The sequence below is a fragment of the Ovis aries genome, chromosome 6 (genome assembly GCF_016772045.2).
Source record: "Ovis aries strain OAR_USU_Benz2616 breed Rambouillet chromosome 6, ARS-UI_Ramb_v3.0, whole genome shotgun sequence".
Lineage (NCBI taxonomy): Eukaryota > Metazoa > Chordata > Mammalia > Artiodactyla > Bovidae > Ovis > Ovis aries.
Window position 1 is genome coordinate 103,834,282 of NC_056059.1, and position 16,930 is coordinate 103,851,211.

The 16,930-nt window shown below is 50.0% G+C and overlaps 1 protein-coding gene across 10 annotated transcripts in view; it reads left to right on the forward strand.

The window, feature by feature from the left end:
• The window catches only part of LOC101113239 (janus kinase and microtubule-interacting protein 1), a 130,136-nt gene that overhangs the window by 99,493 nt on the left and 13,713 nt on the right, over positions 1-16,930 (forward strand). For 9 of the 10 annotated variants that reach the window (XM_042251626.1, XM_042251627.1, XM_042251632.1 and 6 more), the window contains 5 exons: positions 1,159-1,368; positions 2,209-2,328; positions 5,607-5,753; positions 6,664-6,804; positions 8,494-8,553. In XM_042251626.1, coding sequence (XP_042107560.1) covers positions 1,159-1,368; positions 2,209-2,328; positions 5,607-5,753; positions 6,664-6,804; positions 8,494-8,553 — 678 coding nt within the window. The remainder of the gene's footprint in view (positions 1-1,158; positions 1,369-2,208; positions 2,329-5,606; positions 5,754-6,663; positions 6,805-8,493; positions 8,554-16,930) is intronic. The other variant, XM_042251631.1, reaches the window with a different exon arrangement.

Genomic DNA, 16,930 nt, shown 5'->3' on the forward strand with positions numbered 1-16,930 from the left:
ACATTCCCAGGTGGTAAGAAGGGCATGGATTTGGGGAGGGGGCACGCCAGCACAGCACCCTTCCTGGGGCAGTTTCCCAGCTGTTGGCTTTTGTGTCCAGAAACAACTGAAGTGTATGGTATATGGCAGAAGCTTCCTCCTATAAGCTTTTTTCCTGCTTGGCTTCCTGTAGGGAATGAGGGATGAGGCTGGGTGAGCTGGGGCTCATGCCGAGACTTGCACATGGGGAGACCGAGGCACTCTGGGGCCCCAAGAAGCAGCCAGTCGGTTCTCTGACTGTGGGACTCCTAGAGATGTCAGAGCAGGGGGAGGAGGATGGAGCGCCAGCCACATACAGGGAGCTAGTGTTGAGCGTGAGGACTTGGCTGGTCGGGGAGAGGCTACAGATGGGAAGAGGAAACTACTTGGAAACTACAGACTTCCATGGTGACCAGGGGAAGGTGAGTCTGTAAAGCAGATGGAGATAGTCCCATGGAGGGCAGGAGGGTGGGGGGAGTTGATGAAGCAGGGAGTGGGTGAGAGTGTCAGAAGGGGTGAGGAGAGAGGAGAGAAAATTGTCTGGTGAGTTTGGGGGCCAGGAGAGGGTTGGAGACCTTAGTGAGAGCTGTTTGCTGGAGGGGTACAGCCCATTCCAGTATTCTTGCCTCGAGAATCCTGTGGACAGAGGAGCCTGGTGGGCTGCCATCTGTGGGGTCGCACAGAGTCGGACACGACTGCAGCGACTTAGCAGCAGCAGCAGCAGCAGCAGCAGCAGGAGACACGGCCAGACGGGAGTGGGAGGCAGGAGGATAACCAACTCTGACCAAGCTGAGCTGCTTGGGGCAGGGTGGGGAGTGGCTGGGTGACCCTGGACAGTCAGGATTTGACTTTATGTCATGAAGGTAAGAGAAAGAAACATAGATCAGTTTCGGGGTAAGTGTCTGGTTGATGATATAGGTTGAACCCTCAGCTCTGTGCTTCTCTGTGCTGGGGCCGGTGATTGACAGGGGAGCAGGGCCTGGGCCATGCCCTGCAGTGTCTCTCTGTCCCGTGTTGCTGAGTCCAGCCACCCTGGATCCACGGAGCTGCTGAACCTTCCCCTGGGCCTGAGGCCAGCAAGGGAGAGCTCTCCTTGGTCACAAGCCCCTACAGTCAGCTGCTTGTTCTTTCTCTTTTCAGATGGATGAGATCAAGGGGAAAGATCGTGTGATTCTGGCCTTGGAGAAGGAGCTCGGCGTGCAGACTGGGCAGACCCAGAAGCTGCTGCTTCAGAAAGAGGCTTTGGATGAGCAGCTGGTTCAGGTCAGAGAGGCTGAGCGGTACCACGGTAGTCCAAAGAGAGAGCTCCCGCCCGGCATAGGGGACATGGCCGAGCTCATGGGCGTCCAGGTGAGGGGCTCATGACGCACTGGGGCCATCGAGCCGACCGCCTACCCATCACTCCTCCCAACTGGTCATTCTTGGTGAACTCGCTTGCCTGCCTTCCCCCCATCCCTCCTCCTTCCTTCCCATCCATCTGCATACCCTTCCTTCTCTCCCTTACCCATCCCGCTACACCTACAGACATTCACTGCGGCCAGGCCCAGTGCTCAGCACAGGGAGTGCAGAGGTGAAGAACAGGCTGCTCTTGCCTCTGGTGGTCTTAGAGTTCAACTAAAAAGAAAGAAATGAAAGCATGAATGCCGAGTATCCAGTAAGAGCTCAGAAAGGGACCCAGTGAGGACAATATGATTTAAAGGCAGAGCCCCCTGCCCAGGAGAGGGAGCTCAGCCAACAGACAGGGCACCTGGGGACAGCTGGTAGTTAAGAGGCACAGAGGAGGCCGAAGCTGCAGGCATTCATTCATTCATTCATTCACTAAATACTGAAGTCTGTCAGGCAGGCTGTATGCAGACACCCACATGAGGTCCTGGCATCTCAGTGGTGAGCGAGGTGGGCACAGTCAGTGCCTGGCATATTGGTGATGTGCCTTCATCAGAGATGCTCGGAGAGCAGGGGCTGGGATGGAAGGTCCCCAGATCTTAGGGAGCCGCTGGAGGGTTTGCCGTCTCATCGCCTTGGAGCTGGTCTTTCCACATGTTGCTTGACCTGGGGGAGCCCCAGCACGGCTGACTGTCCCCCTGATGAGGAGCTCACCTTTGTCCTGAGAGTTTTCCGAGAAGGGTCCATGAAGCGCTCTGACTCAGTTAAGCTTTTTCAAAGTACATTCGTGTCTTGATTCTATTTTAGGATCAACATATGGATGAGCGAGACGTGCGGCGATTTCAGCTAAAAATTGCTGAACTGAATTCGGTGATACGGAAGCTGGAAGACAGAAATACCCTCTTGGCAGACGAGAGGAATGAACTGGTAATCAGTCCCCCACCCCCTCAGAGGCAGATGGAGCCTGCGGGGTTCGGGAGAGCAGTCCTGGGGCCACAAACCAGGCTCTAAACAGGAAGTTGATACCCAGGCCGTCTGGTTTTCTCTACTTTCCCCTAATTTCTTCCTGGTTAAAAATTGAACACACGCTTGTTGAAGAGACCTGTTAGTATCCTTAGTTTCTGCAGGAATTTATCCTGAGCTGACAATCAGAAAAGTTCAGTGAGGGGTCCGTGGAGAGGGTGTTCATAGCAGTGATGTCTCTATACAGTAGCAACCAAAACTGAACCCAGACGAAACCAAACCCCACTTGTTCGATCCTCAAGTACTGATCAAAATAATCATGGAACATTTACGCAGTGAACTGTATGCAGTCATTAAGAATGGTGTTTTAGATCATATTTAACTGCCATGGAAATTTGTCCACAATAAATTAAATGATAAAAGCGGTTTACAGAACAAAAACACATTATCATCATCCTGGATATGGGAAGTTGTTTTAGGTGGTATGATTATGGATAGTTTTTATTTTTTGCTTATCTGTTTACTTTCTTTTGCATAAAAGTTCACATAGTTCTATTTTTAAAGGTGGTGGATATGAACTTCTGGTTAAAAAAAAAAAAATCTCAAGGACCTTCCCTGGTGATCCAGAGGCTAAGACTCTGTGCTCCCAATGCAGGGGGCCAGAGTTCAATCCCTGGTCAGGGAACTTGATCCCACATGCTGCAGCTAAGGCCGGGAACAGCCAAAAAAAAAAAAAAAAAAACTCAAGTAAAAATAGTAACTTCTTGAAAATGCAGGATAAACAGTTAAACTAATTTTTATGGAGTGGTAGTCAATATATAAACTTCTTGACAAATGCCTCATAGTATTTTTCTTTATTCGAAATTTTATTGTAAAAGTATCTGTATTTTTGAAACACATGGAGATAAAAAGTGTTAATAAGTGTCACTTCTTCATGGTTTTAACAGGATCAGAATAATTTCATTTCCTTCCAGTATTTTTAAAGGCATATTTTTATATAGCTTTCATCAGACAGTCCATCTCATATTATGTCTCCACTTATTGGGTAAATATTCATGAGCTTAAAAAGTATCCCTCATGAGAGGCAAAATAGTTTACTAAATGGATTAGAAAAAATACCTTGCTTGAAACAATTCAGACCTTCTGAAGCATTTAAAGAAAGAATTGATAAGCCTGCCAGAACTGGGATCTTTTTTTAAAACTTATTTTTAATTGGAGGATAATTGCTTTTCAGTGTCGTGATGGTTTCTGCCGTACAACAGCGTGAATCAGCCATAAGTATACGTATGTCCCCTCCTTCTTTTAACCTCCTTCCCACTCTCAGCATTCAGCCCTTCTAGGTTGTCACAAAGTGCCAGGCTGAGCTCCCTGTGTTACATAGCAACTTCCGGCTAGCTATCATTTTTATTTTCTTTTAAATCTATTTACACGCAGTACTGAAGCGACTTAGCAGCAGCAGCAGCAGGTTTCTCTGCTACTGTACACAATGCCACACAGAAGATACATTTTTGTTTTTATTCCCTTGAACCTTTATTTCTGCAGGATAGATTTCTAGCGGTACAATGTATAAGGCGTGGTACATTTTACATCTTAATGACTACCATCAGTGTTTCATCTTAACTTTCACATCCTGGTGACCCAAAGCAGAGGTCTGCAGTCAGTCCCTTGTGTTTGGTTCTTGGTTCTGGCACTTGCTGTGTGACCTTGAGCACATCGCCCCACCTCTCTGTGGCCAGGTTCTTTGTCCGTGAAATGGGGATGGGAGGGAGCCCCTCCTGGGATCGAGGTGAGGGTTAATGGAGAGGGGATGCCTGGACACATGGTGAGTACCTGATGCAATGGGTCTTGCAACTGTCATCATATTGATGAATATTTAAGTTGTTTCTAATTTTCATCCATTAAAATAACCCTGCAGAAGCTATACCCATGCATTTAGTTCTCACAACAAGTGTCTGAGGCAGATATACCATTGTTGGTCATTCACTCAGCCGTGCTGGGCTCTTTGCAACCCCATGGACTGCAGCACACCAGGCTTCCCTGTCCTTCACTGTCTCCCGGAGTCTGCTACTGTTATTCCCATCTTATAGATGAGAAAACTGAGGCTGAAAGTTTGGCTGTGGCCTTGCAGCTAGTGTGCGTCACCGAGGACACTGTGTACAGAAGGAAGAAGAGTGGATGCTTCTAGTTGTTCAGTCTCCCAGTCCCTGCTCCGTATCCCCCTCCACCAGCACTTCTCGTGTCTCTGTCTCATTGGGCTGGCCCGCACACAGCAGTCAGAGTGATGGATTGTTCTAGAAGGCAGACCCAACCACAGAATGCTGGTGCCTCAAAGCCTTTGGCCAGAGGAGGGTGGGTGGGGAGGGCTAGCGAGCTGGGGGTGGAAACCAATGATAGAGTTTTCAGCTCCCTAAATCAGGCCTCACCAGGCCTGCCCAGCTCTTCCCATCCCCACATTCCGTGTTCCCACTGCCGTCCATGAAGCTCCTTGGACACGCCCTGATCTTGCCCCTTCTGACCTCTGACAGCGTGCCTCCCCTGTGTGGACCATCCATGAGGACCTGTCTCAATGTGTTCTTACCTCTGCTACCATCTTTGCTCTCTTCCCCCATCTCTTGGATGGTCACCCCCATGGTGTCTTCCCTTTGACACAGCCCCCAGGACAGGACCCGGGCCCAAGATGGGCCCTCCAGATGCTGACAAGATGAGAGGGTGGAGGGACACCCCATGGTCACAGGGACCATGCTCAGAGTACTCAGGGAGCAGCTCAGGGCCTGGTGCTACCCATCTATCTCATACCCGCAGCACTGCGCCAGGCCCAGGGATCCTCTGTTGTCTGAAGAGTGCTGAGCTTTCAGCTAAGTCTGTGCCTGGGGAGAAATGGTGGTCAGGAAGAGCTAGATGGCTGGACTGACCTTTATGCATGTGAACCTTGACCTCTGGGGGTTTTGCCTGGATGTAAGGGAAGTGTGGATGCAGCTCAGGCCACTTGCCAGCAGGGTGACCTGAGACAGATCTCTGAGTCTCCGTGTTGGGCTGTACCCCTTCCTCTTGCCTTGCCTGAGGCCTTCTGAGGCTCAGGTGGGAGCCTGTGTCTGGAAGCCAGGTATCTGTGGGCTCTTCCTGGTGTTTGCATCACGCAGGCAATGTGGTCCCCTCAGGGGCGGCTCCAGCCAGGTGGCATCTCCGCTGGCCTCCACAGCTGGGTCTTACGGCTGCTGCCCTCTGTGTCTGTCCGATCGCAGCTGAAACGCTCCCGCGAGACGGAGGTCCAGCTGAAGCCCCTGGTGGAGAAGAACAAGCGGATGAACAAGAAGAATGAGGACTTGCTGCAGAGCATCCAGAGGATGGAAGAGAAGATCAAGAACCTCACGCGGGAAAACGTGGAGATGGTGAGTCACGGACCTGGAGCCCTTGTCTCGCCCGGGCTCCTCCAGCCCCTGACCCGAACAGTCCAAGTTCTCCTGGGCCATCTCCCACCCGCCCCCAACCCCACCCCATCCCTCCTGCCTCCGTTCCCCAGAATTCACAGTGCTGTGGGCACCTGTGCCCGAAGGAGCGTGTACCAGGCAGCCTGACAGCGGGTTTGCACCTCCCCTCTGCCATCTCCACCTGGGGTCCTTGGGCCCAGACCTCTTCCTCATCCATGAAATGGGATTGCAAACATCAGTGCTGTAGGGTCAGGGACAGGATGGAGTGATGACACAGAAGGTTCTCACAGGAGACCTGGGACATTGGGGCAGCTCAGTAGGCCAACAGTTACAGTTTTGCTCCAAGTGCTTTGAATCAGGGCCTTTCATTTGCTCCAGCAAGAATGATTGGTCTTTGTGGTCAGAGTGGTGTCTTGCAGCTGATGGTTTAAGGAATACTCTGAGTTTCATTGTCCAAAGTAGCCTCAAGCATGCCTATTGTACAGCTGAGAAGACTGAGGCTCTGGGAGACAGAACACCCTTTTCCCTGTTCCCTGGAAGGTCCAGCTGTGAGTGTGCGTTGTTACCACATGGCATGCTCTCTTCCCCCAGCACCCAAGCTTTCTAGGCTCAGGGCAGACGTCCACCTCTCCCACCCCGTTGCCTGCTAGCCCTTCCTGTCGGCAGTGGGCACAGTCAGCCCCGCCTCGAGCCTGGCTCTGGTCTGCAGCTGTCTGCTCCTCCAGAGTGGGGACCAGGGAGCAGTCATCCCTCCCTCCGTCTTTTCATCCCATATCCCCAAGCCCACACTCTATGCCCTGACGCATGGTGGGTCCCTGACAAGGGTTACGGATGAGCAGCCCTGCAGTGTCCTCTCTTTCCTTGGCTGCAGAAAGAGAAACTGTCGGCCCAGGCGTCCCTGAAGAGGCACACTTCCTTGAACGACCTCAGTCTGACACGGGACGAACAGGAGATCGAGTTCCTGAGACTGCAGGTGCTGGAGCAGCAACACGTCATTGACGATCTCTCACTGGTATGTCTGCGCCTGCACCAGTGCCAAGCCCTCCGGTGGGGTGCCAGGAGACATAGGCCTCCAGAATGGCATCAGGGCTGCAAGCAGTGTGGGGGCACAGGGGGGCAGGGGAGCGTCTCACGGAGCTCCTCCTGGTGATGGGGGCTTCCTGCTCCATTCTTCCAGAAAGCAGCCTCCACTTGCTTTACACAACATCACCCGGTATCTGGGAGCGGTTTCCATGGTTACTCTTTTTGCTCAGCCCTTATGCCGAGTTTGCTGCCATTAAGAAGCAGCATCAGCCTCTTTTGAAAAGAGTCTCTGGCCTTTACAGAGTGGGTGTGATCGATCTGTCCTGGATAAGTCTGATGGTGTTTTTTTAGCCTATTATTGCAGACTGTGAACTTGAAAACCGGAACCTTATAATCAGACCGGAATTTGAAGGACTTGCTAAGAACGTGTGTGTGTGTGTGTGTGTGTGTGTGTGTGTGTGTGTGTGTTTGTAAGATCAAGGAGGGGGGAGTGTGAGTATGTCTTAAGGAGGTTGAGTGTGACATCCAGAGAGTTCTGCTGCTCTCTGTGGAAGGAGCTTAGGGACCATGAAGGGAGCATCTATAGTGAGCTTTAGTTGCATCTTAGAAGCAAAGAGTACTTCAAAAAATAGAAAAGCCAGTGAGCAAAGCTCTAGGAAAGGCTTTGACTGTAAGTTGTCCAGTTCACTTTGCTTGCCTGTCTCTCCATCTCTGCTCCCTCCTTCCACTCACCCATCTATACTCCCTCCCCTCCTTCCATCCACCTTCCCATCCTCCCCCCTCCCGTCCTTTCCTTCCTCTCTCCATCCTGCCTTTATTCCACCCCCCACCATTTATTCATTCAACCTTCCATTCATCTTTGCTTCATTACACATAAAAGTCTTTATGCCACATAAGGTGGAAAAAACACGCCCAACAAAACGATGGCAGGGTCGAAAGAGGAATAATAAACAGATAAGACGAGAGAAAATAAAGATGGCAGCGTCAGTCAAGATCAGGAGGAACGCAGGGGTGGACCATAAGGGTTGTTGCCAGGCACCGTATTTGTCTCTGGGTTTCCTGACAGCCAAAGAGGATAGGAACATCCTATCAGAAAGGAGATAATCAGGAAGGAGAGAATTTGCTGGTTTCCTCTGGGGCAGAATGCTGCTACTCCTGCCACTACCCCTGTAGGTGCCGTTTCTACTGACAGAAGCCACAGGTAACCACAGTCTCTTGCAGGGTAGGTTCTAGCACTTATAGCAAAGGAAGAAGCTGAGAATCAGAGAAATGAGGTGTGTGTCATCCCCATGGGGATTTGGCCACAGCTCTGTGTGAGATCGAAGCCACAAGATTATTTATTTTCTATTGGGGTCACTGACAGTAGGTAACTAGTCAACATCGCCTGAAGTTTTATAGCTTCCAGCCCCAAAGGCAGCCAGGGTGGAGTTTTACAGTACTGGCCAGCCTTGGCATTTTTTTTTTCTGGGAGGGTCCAAGTCCAGTTCACGGTGTGGCTCTGTAGCTGTCAGTTCTGAGAAGCAGCCGTGCCTTGGGTGCTTAGGACCTGGGCCGACTCAGGCCCGGTGCAGATAGGTAGGCGCAACAGAGTTGTGAGTTATGCCCTCTTGGAGCCAGTAGGTCGCTGGGCGTGATGTGAAGACTGGCTGAAGATGCAAACGGTTGTGTTTCCTTCTAGGAGAGAGAACGGCTCTTGCGGTCCAGAAGACATCGCGGGAAGGGCCTGAAGCCACCCAAGGTGAGCCAGCGGTGGCACAGCTGCCCTGCTCTGGCTCCATGCCAGGATCTGCAGGGCGGGTGGTCCAGGGATGGGGGAGGGGAGCGAGCAACCCATAGAGGGGCCCTGAAGGCACGCACCCTCACATCTGTGCATGTTTGATGCGGAAAAACCTGTTATAGCTACTTCTCAAAGCAACATAAATAACTAGGCCGTGGACCTGGTTACTGTCATTTATTCATGGAAAATTTACAGACATATCCTGTATTTAGGCCTCTGGGGATGTGCGCCCAAAATTAAAAACATAAATACTTAGACCTTTTGAAGGATTTAAAGGATACCTGGTCTTGGTTTATAACATCTATATATCCTGTTTTGAAGAATCAGGGGCTTCAGGCTTTTTTGGAATGATGCAGAATGCATTCTTCCTGGAAAATGTGGTTTTGCCCTTTTTATAGAGACATTGTCCAAATGTCCAGTGAGGTGAGCAGAGGCAGTCTTGGAAAACTCAGATGCCCACAGGGACCAAGCTGGAAAGTAAAAGAGCAAATTGGTATATTTTTTTTTTTGAAGATTTTTTTTGATGTGGACCATTTCTTAAGTCTTTATTGAATTTGTTACACTATTCCTTCTGTTTTATGTTCTGGTTTTTTGACAAGGGGGTATTGGTATCTTAGTTCCCAGACCAGGTATAGAACCTACACTCCTGCATTGGAAGGTGAAGTCTTAACCTTTGAACTGCTGAAGAAGTCCTGCAAATTGCTATTTTTTAAAAGGCCTTAGTTTGTATTAACACCTGGAAACATTTTTCACTTCCATGAAGATATGGGCCTGGTCGCCTTCTTACTAAACCAGATGCCCCTCCTGGTTTATCTTTTGGTAGAGATATGGCTATATAGAAATATTTCTCATCTATAAAGAAAACAGCCATGCAGATGTCTTACTGAATGACCACGGATATATGGCCTTGGTGTCAGTGGGACAATAGGGAGTGGAGGTGACTGTGAAAAACTGGGTCCAGAATATCAGCTGCTGTAGGAAAGTGAGCCAGGTGGTGCCAGATAATTTAGTCATTCAAGAGACATGGAAATCTCTGCATTGGTTTCCTAGGACTTCTGTAACAAGGTACCACAAACTGGGTGTCTTAGAAGAACAGAAATGTATTAGCTCAAGGTTTTGGAGTCTAGAAGTCTAAAATCAAGGTGTTGGCAGCATGATCCCAACCTTTAGGGAAATCCTTCTTTGCTTCTGGTGACTTACTGGAAAATTGGTATTATTTGACAAGACTTGCCTTGTCTTCAGTTCAGTCCAGTTCGGTCACTCAACTGTGTCCGACTCTTTGCCACTGCATGGACTGCAGCACGCCAGGCTTCCCTGACCACCCCTCTCTGTTCCTTGTCTTAAAGCTGCGCAGCTGCAGTCTCTACTTCTGTTGTCCTGTGCTGTTTTCCCTGTGTGTCTCTGTCTTTGCATAGCCATCTTCTCATAAGGACATTAATCACATTGGATTAGGGGTCCACCCCAATCCAGTGTGCCCTCATTTTAACTGATTATTGCAATGATTCTATTTCCAAGTGAGGTCACACTCTGAAGTACTGGGGGGTTAGGGCCTTAATATAACCTTTTGGGGTCGGGGGGCTCAGTTCAACCCATAACACTGTTATGTAAAATCTCAGGATTGTGAATGTTGGTGAAAGTGAAGTCGCTCAGTCGTGTCCGACTCTTTGCGATCCCATGGACTGTAGCCACCAGGCTCCTCAGTCCATGGAATTTTCCAGGCAAGGTTACTGAAGTGGGTTGCCATTTCCTTCTCCAGCGGATCTTCCCAACCCAGGGATCGAACCCGGGTCTCCCACACGGCACGCAGACGCTTTACCGTCTGAGCCACCAGGGAGATCCTTGTGAATGTTGGTGCAAATTGTTTATAGTACACTCTGTGGGCCAAATAAAATATATCTTGAACCAAATTTGTACATTTGGGTAAATGTTTACTTATAGCATCTCATTTAATCGTCATAGCAACCCTGTGAGGTTGGTGTTATTTTTTTTAATTTTAAAATTCAGGAAGTATATAGGTATAAAATATAAAAATGAGTCAAAGAGGAAAAGTAACAGACTGACATTTAAACTCAAGTCTGGGGCTCCAAGGCCCAAGCTTATGCCACCAAGTCAGGTTGAACGAGGTACAACTTTCTATGCACTGACATTAGACTCTCAGAAACAGGAAGCGGTTCAGCAGAACTGGGTTATATTTAAATACATATTTTTATTATGGAAGTAGCATAGCCACAGTATAGACTATCTGGAACATAGTGGTCCATCATGGCAGTGCCTCCCCAGTGCAATCAATGTTGGCATTTTAATGCAATCTCCTCCCCCCATCCTTGTTCTGCTTCAAATTTTTTAGATAATGTAGCTGTAATTATAGCATACATTTTTGCACCCTGGGTTTTTACTTACGATTATACTAGAAAGCATTTTTCCATGTTATGGTGCTGTCATCATAAATATGAATTTTTGAGACTACATAATCTGTTGAGTGGATGGGCCATAAATTTATTTAACGTTCTGTGTCCACCAGACGTGTCTGCTTCCAGCTCCTCACGGTTGAGAATAATGCTGCAGTAAATGTGTCTATGCTTAGCAGACTGCTCTTCACCAGCCAGTTCTGCTAGATTCTCTGAGTGTTGAACCTTTCATTGAGTGACCACCCTTTCCATCTTCTTGGACTCCCCGCTTCTGTAAATGTAACCACAGTGAACTCCTTTTGTCCAGAAAACTGTGTCCATAGTCTGGAAAGTTCCCATGGATAGATTGCCGGAAGCCTACATGTGGGTCAGAGGGTGTGAAGGCTTCAATCAAGAACATTCACCCTTCTGTCTGCTCTACAGAAGGGTTGTGTCATTTTGCCCAGTTGTCAGTAATGTACATGATGGCCATTTTCACTACAAGACATGTTTAAAAAGCAGCCATCTAAAGGAATTCAGTTTGTTGCGTGAACTGGCTGTGTTGTGCCCTCATATACCCCAGAAGGGGTTTCAGGAAACCCAGTTTTGTCCCATGACTATATTTTTCACATGTTGTCAGAATATCCAGAGCAAGAGATTATTTCCCCTTTTCCTGTTTCTGAATGTGTCTATGGGAAAAGAACTTTACAAAGGCCTAGACTGGACTTCAGAGAAGGCAATGGCACCTCACTCCAGTACTCTTGCCTGGAAAATCCCATGGACGGAGGAGCCTGGTGGGCTGCAGTCCATGGGGTCGCTGAGAGTCGGACATGACTGAGCGACTTCACTTTCACTTTTTACTTTCATGCATTAGAGAAGGAAATGGCAACCCACTCCAGTGTTCTTGCCTGGAGAATCCCAGGGACGGGGGAGCCTGGTGGGCTGCCGTCTCTGAGGTCACACAGAGTCGGACACGACTGAAGCAACTTAGCAGTAGCAGCAGCAGACTGGACTTAGGATTTGCTAGGCTTGCATGTACTGCAGGCAAGGTGGGCAGGAGCTGTGTCCTGCTCACTGTGTCCTGGTCATTGCCTGGCACAGAGTGGGTGTCCCTAAATAGTTGTTGACTGAATAAACAAATTGCCCTTACTGGAAAAAATGCATTTACCTAACACTGGATCATTCCAGGATGTGGAAGTTTGGTCACTGTAATTATAAGAGTTTGATGCCACTAGAAGGCAGAGTCTTGGAACCTCTAGGGAAATTTCCTGACCTGGCTTGGGGGTCTTTCCCACTTACTGTGACCCACCAGTATTTTCCTTCTTCTCAGGATTCAATGTACAGCTGTTTCCCTTATGCTCCTGCTTAATCCTAGCTAGTCCAGGGCTGGATGGGATGGATGTGTGGATTCATTGGGGACATGGGCAGGTTTTTAGTCCCCAGGGCTTGCCCCTCAGGCCTGGGCAGCTTCCCTTCCTTCTTTCCCACATGTCAGCAGGGATCAGTACATTCTTTTCTCTCCTTAAATAATCTTCATTGCACTGTGTCCCTCATGCATACATGCACTTTATCACTTTGTCCGGGTCTTTACATGCCAGAGTGTCTCGGTGAATCCATCGAAGGTTCCAGAACTTTCCATCCCTGCTCTCCAGCTGTTGCAAGCCTCCTTGGACTCTGTAGTTCCCTGCAAAGGGGCTCCTCCGTTTCCATACCACAGCCCAGCTGCTGCAGATGCTCTGAGGGCATAGCAGTCATCTTCCAGGGGGGGCAGCATGTCCCCAACGGCTCCTGACCTGTCTCATTGGGCTCCTGGGGACAAGACTGGTGTTGGCTGTCCCTGCCTGGGGACCCTGCTGTTGATTTTTCAGCCCTGGGTGGGGGTTGCAGGAGAAGGATCCTAAGTGGTTCCTTGGGCCCTGTCCAGGGTTCGGGGCTTGCTCTGAGGAAGGTGTGATCAGGACCTAACTGGAAACAGAGCCCCTGCCCTGAAGTGGCAGGAGGTAGTGGGTCAGCCATTGGAACGTGCAGCCTAGCAAGGGAGAGATGTGTCTTAGGAGAGAGCTGGGCCCATAAAGAATGGCTAAAATGAGTACGGTTTGCTCACTTGCCTTGAAAGTAGAGCTGAGATCTTGGATTAGGCTCAGGAACCATAGCCTGGAGCAGCAGGGAGTCAGGCCAGCTCCTAGCTGTGTAGCCTTGAACTCTGAGAACCTCAGTTTCCTGGTTCTTACAACACGCATCATATCTATGGGATCAAATGGAGCATCTGGCTCCAGGCCTGAAAAGTAGACAGGAATCAGTAAATTATATTATCCTTTTTCTTTCCCCCTTCATGTTAAATGAGTAGCTTTCCTTTGGAGGGCCTGTTAGACGCAGGCCCTGCATGAGGGGTTAGATGTGAGGCCCTGCCTCACCCCCTGCCCCCCTCTAATTCATGGCCCCCATTTTTACAAGAGGGGGCTTCCCTATAGCTTAGACGGTAAAGAATTTGCCTACAATGTAGGAGACCTGGGTTAGATCCCTGAGCCAGGAAGATCCCCTGGAGAAGGAAATGGCAACCCACTCCAGTACTCTTGCCTGGAGAATCCCATGGACAGAGGAGCCTGGCGGGCTATAGTCCACGGGGTCGCAAAGAGTCAGACACGACTGAGCAACTAACGCTACTACTACTGCATTTTTAAAAAGAGAGAGGTAGTCTCAGGTAGCAGTGAGGTGACATCCCCGTCCTTTGAGGGAGGCTGGGAAACATCAAAGCCCCACTGGACAGTAGGCCCTTCCTGGGATCCAAGCACCAGGTCTGTGGTCCCCTCTCCCGAATGGACCAGGCATCTGCTGTCACCAGGACGCAGGTCACTCCTGGTCCGCGGCTCCTGCATTCACTCTGACAGTACACCTGAAACCTGTCCAAACTTGACCTTGAGCCCCAAGGCTCGTGGGAGGAAGAACTCGGGCATCCGAAGCTGCCCTGGGACATAAGCCGGGGTGCCATGCCTTAGCCTGGCCACACGCCTGAGTGCTTTCCGTCACGTGCACGCTTTCTCCATTTTTATGTAGCCAAAGAAACCCTTTTTCCCCTCTCTGGTCATTTCCACTTGACTTTGTTCCCGGACCACCTTTCCCCCACGGCTCCGTCATCAGCCTTTCAGCATGGGGAGGGCTGGCTCTTGCCTCGTTTCCCAGGTTATGAGCTGCCCTTAGCACAGCACCCGGCCCGCACCGTGGGGCTCGATTGCATGGACTAAAGAGGCTGTTCATCCTTGCAGTCTTGCCGGGGATCCCCTCCAAGCAGCAGACAGCCAAGGGCTTTCGCTCCGTGTTTCGGTCCCTGGAAGGGATGAGGGCTTGGCCCTTCCAGCCTGGGCAGCAGCCCATCATCTTGTTCCCTCCTCAACGGCCAGGCAGGTTGGCTAAGCTTCATATCAGAAGCACGTGAAGCCCCCTGGGAGCTGCTCCAAGGGCTGCCTGCTGAGTTTGTGGGCCCTTTGGTAAAGGACTTGGGAAACAGTTGGGGCCCTGGAGATGGAATACAGGCATGGTTTTGAAGGTGCAGGGCCACACTCAGGCAGCTGAGTGGCTCAGCTGCACACGCAGTCTGTACTGTCCTACCTGGGGCAACATCGCAGGTTGGTGGGCAATGGAGAGAGGGAGAGCAGAGCTAGGAGCCTGACTTGGCCATTTCACCTGCCCAGGGCACCTCATCTAGCACAGCAATGCCCATGGGGACTTCCAGATCACTTCCAAAGACTTTGGAATAGACAGGAAGTAATGGTGGTCATAGGCAACATATTCTAGCAAGACAGGATACCCCAACACCAGGAGTGAGCCTGGGGGTGAGACTCAGTCTTCAGAGAGGACTGGGCTAGAAGGCAGGTCTGCAGCAGCTCCTGGCCCCCTGCCTGGAGTTAGGAGGGGACCCTAGATCCAGTGTGGAGGGGCTTGAGGCAAAGATTCCCTGATTCCAGACCCTCTCCTCCAGGCCCTTGCTTCTTTATCTGTCTCCACCTCCTTCCTTTGGGTCCTCATCTGCTGTTCTGGGACCATTGCTACAGCTCTCTGGCTGCTCCTCTGCTTCCAGCATCTTCCTCCCACCAGAACTGTCTTTTTAAGGCACAGGTCTTACCCTGCCACCTTCTTCCTTAAAAAAAACCCTCCACTGGTTCTCCGTTTCTTAGGAGATGAAGCTAGAGCTCTTTGGCTGGGCTCTTGACCTGGTCCTGCTCACCTCCTGCCCCGACCCTGTGGCAGCTCATGTCCAGCCAAAGAAGAACAGCTCTCAGCCTCTCCCATCCCCCTATCCCTCTCACCATTGTCTTCGTGCATCTTGTTGCCTTGAGCATAAGAGAGCATCAGGTGATGGGTACAGAGGAATTTTCACTCTTGAGGAGTTTCTGGCAAAGTGGGTCTAAGTAGATCCAGGAGGCAGCCCACGGTACACGTGTCATGGTTTCCGCAGAGCCAGGAATCCTTCTGCCAGGCAGAGGCTGTCTTTGGTTTTTCTTGAGGGTCCAAGTGCAGAGCAGGTTAGAGAGAAATCAAGTCTGTAGGCTTGTTGCAGAGCTCAACAGTTTGCAGATGGCTTGACTTCTAGGATTATCTCCCTCCTCCTCATTAGCCGAGATTTTTTTTTCTATTGCTAGTGCCAAAAATTCAAAGTCATTTAAGCAAATAAATGAATTTATGTAACTGAGAAGTCTAGAGGTCCGGTTTCAGGTACGGCTGGATCCAGATGCTCACGTGCAATTATCAAGGACTTGTCCATCTTCATTTTCAAGTGTGCTTTCCTCTGGACTGTCCTCTTTCCCAAGCAGACTCTCCCATGTGGTGGCCCAAACAGCTTTAGCAGGTTCAGGCTGGCATTATACCTGACAACCAACCTTTGTGGTCAGAGGATATCTCTCCTCAGTGGTTCCAGCAAAAGTCCCAGGACTGGTGCACCTTGGTTCAACCTGGTCACAGGTCCATTCCTGACCCAGTCCCAACTCTGGTGGCACCTCATTTGGAAAGACAACTTAAAGACTTAGCACTAAATTGCATAGTGTGACCTGGTTACATAGCTCATATCATGGCTACTTTGAAAGGGTCAAACATTATTGAAGTGGAAATATATATGAACTTGGCTCTACGTATTTTTTTCTCTTGTGAATTGGGGCTTCGACAGTGGTGCTAGTGGTAAACAACCTGCCTATCAGTGCAGGAAACTAAGAGACTTGAGTTCGATCAGTCCCTGGGTTGGGAATATTCCCTGGAGGAGGGCATGGCAGCCCACTCCAGTATACTTGCCTGGAGAACCCCATGGACAGAGGAACCTGGCAGGCTGTAGTCCATGGGGTTGCAAAGAGTCAGACATGACTGAAGCATCTTAGCACGCACTTTTGTGAATTATTCTTTGCCTCTTAATGTTGCTTTGTGCTTAGGTGCTCCGTCGTGTCTGACTCTTTGCGACGGGCTCCTCTGTCCATGGGGATTCTCCAGGCGAGATTACTGGAGTGGGTTGCCATGCCCTCCTCCAGGGTTGCTTTAATACCTTTCAAATAAAAAGGTTTACTTTTTAATGGTGAAATCTACCCTTTTTTCCCTCTAGGAGGGTTTTTACATTTGATCTTGTGGCTAGAGAAGCTTCTGCAAGAAGGTGCCCTCATAGGTGCTACATGGGTGTGGGAACTGAGGACCACTCTGGTCGCCATTTTTCTATTGGATGGTGGTTTGCTTCGGTTCATATAAATGGTAAAACAAATGCTTATGGAAGAATTGCTAAGAACCCATGAGTTCAGCTAGTCTGGGTCACGCACAGGGTGAGGGGATGAACAGAGAAATTTCCTAAGCACACGAGGCAGGAGGCACCTCCCCATTTCGTGATCTGGTCCTGAAGAAGGCTCTCTCGGCATCATGGTTGCTAGGGCTGTTCCCAGGGGCCCTGACAACAGGGAGACTCGGGGAGCCCCAGGCTGGGA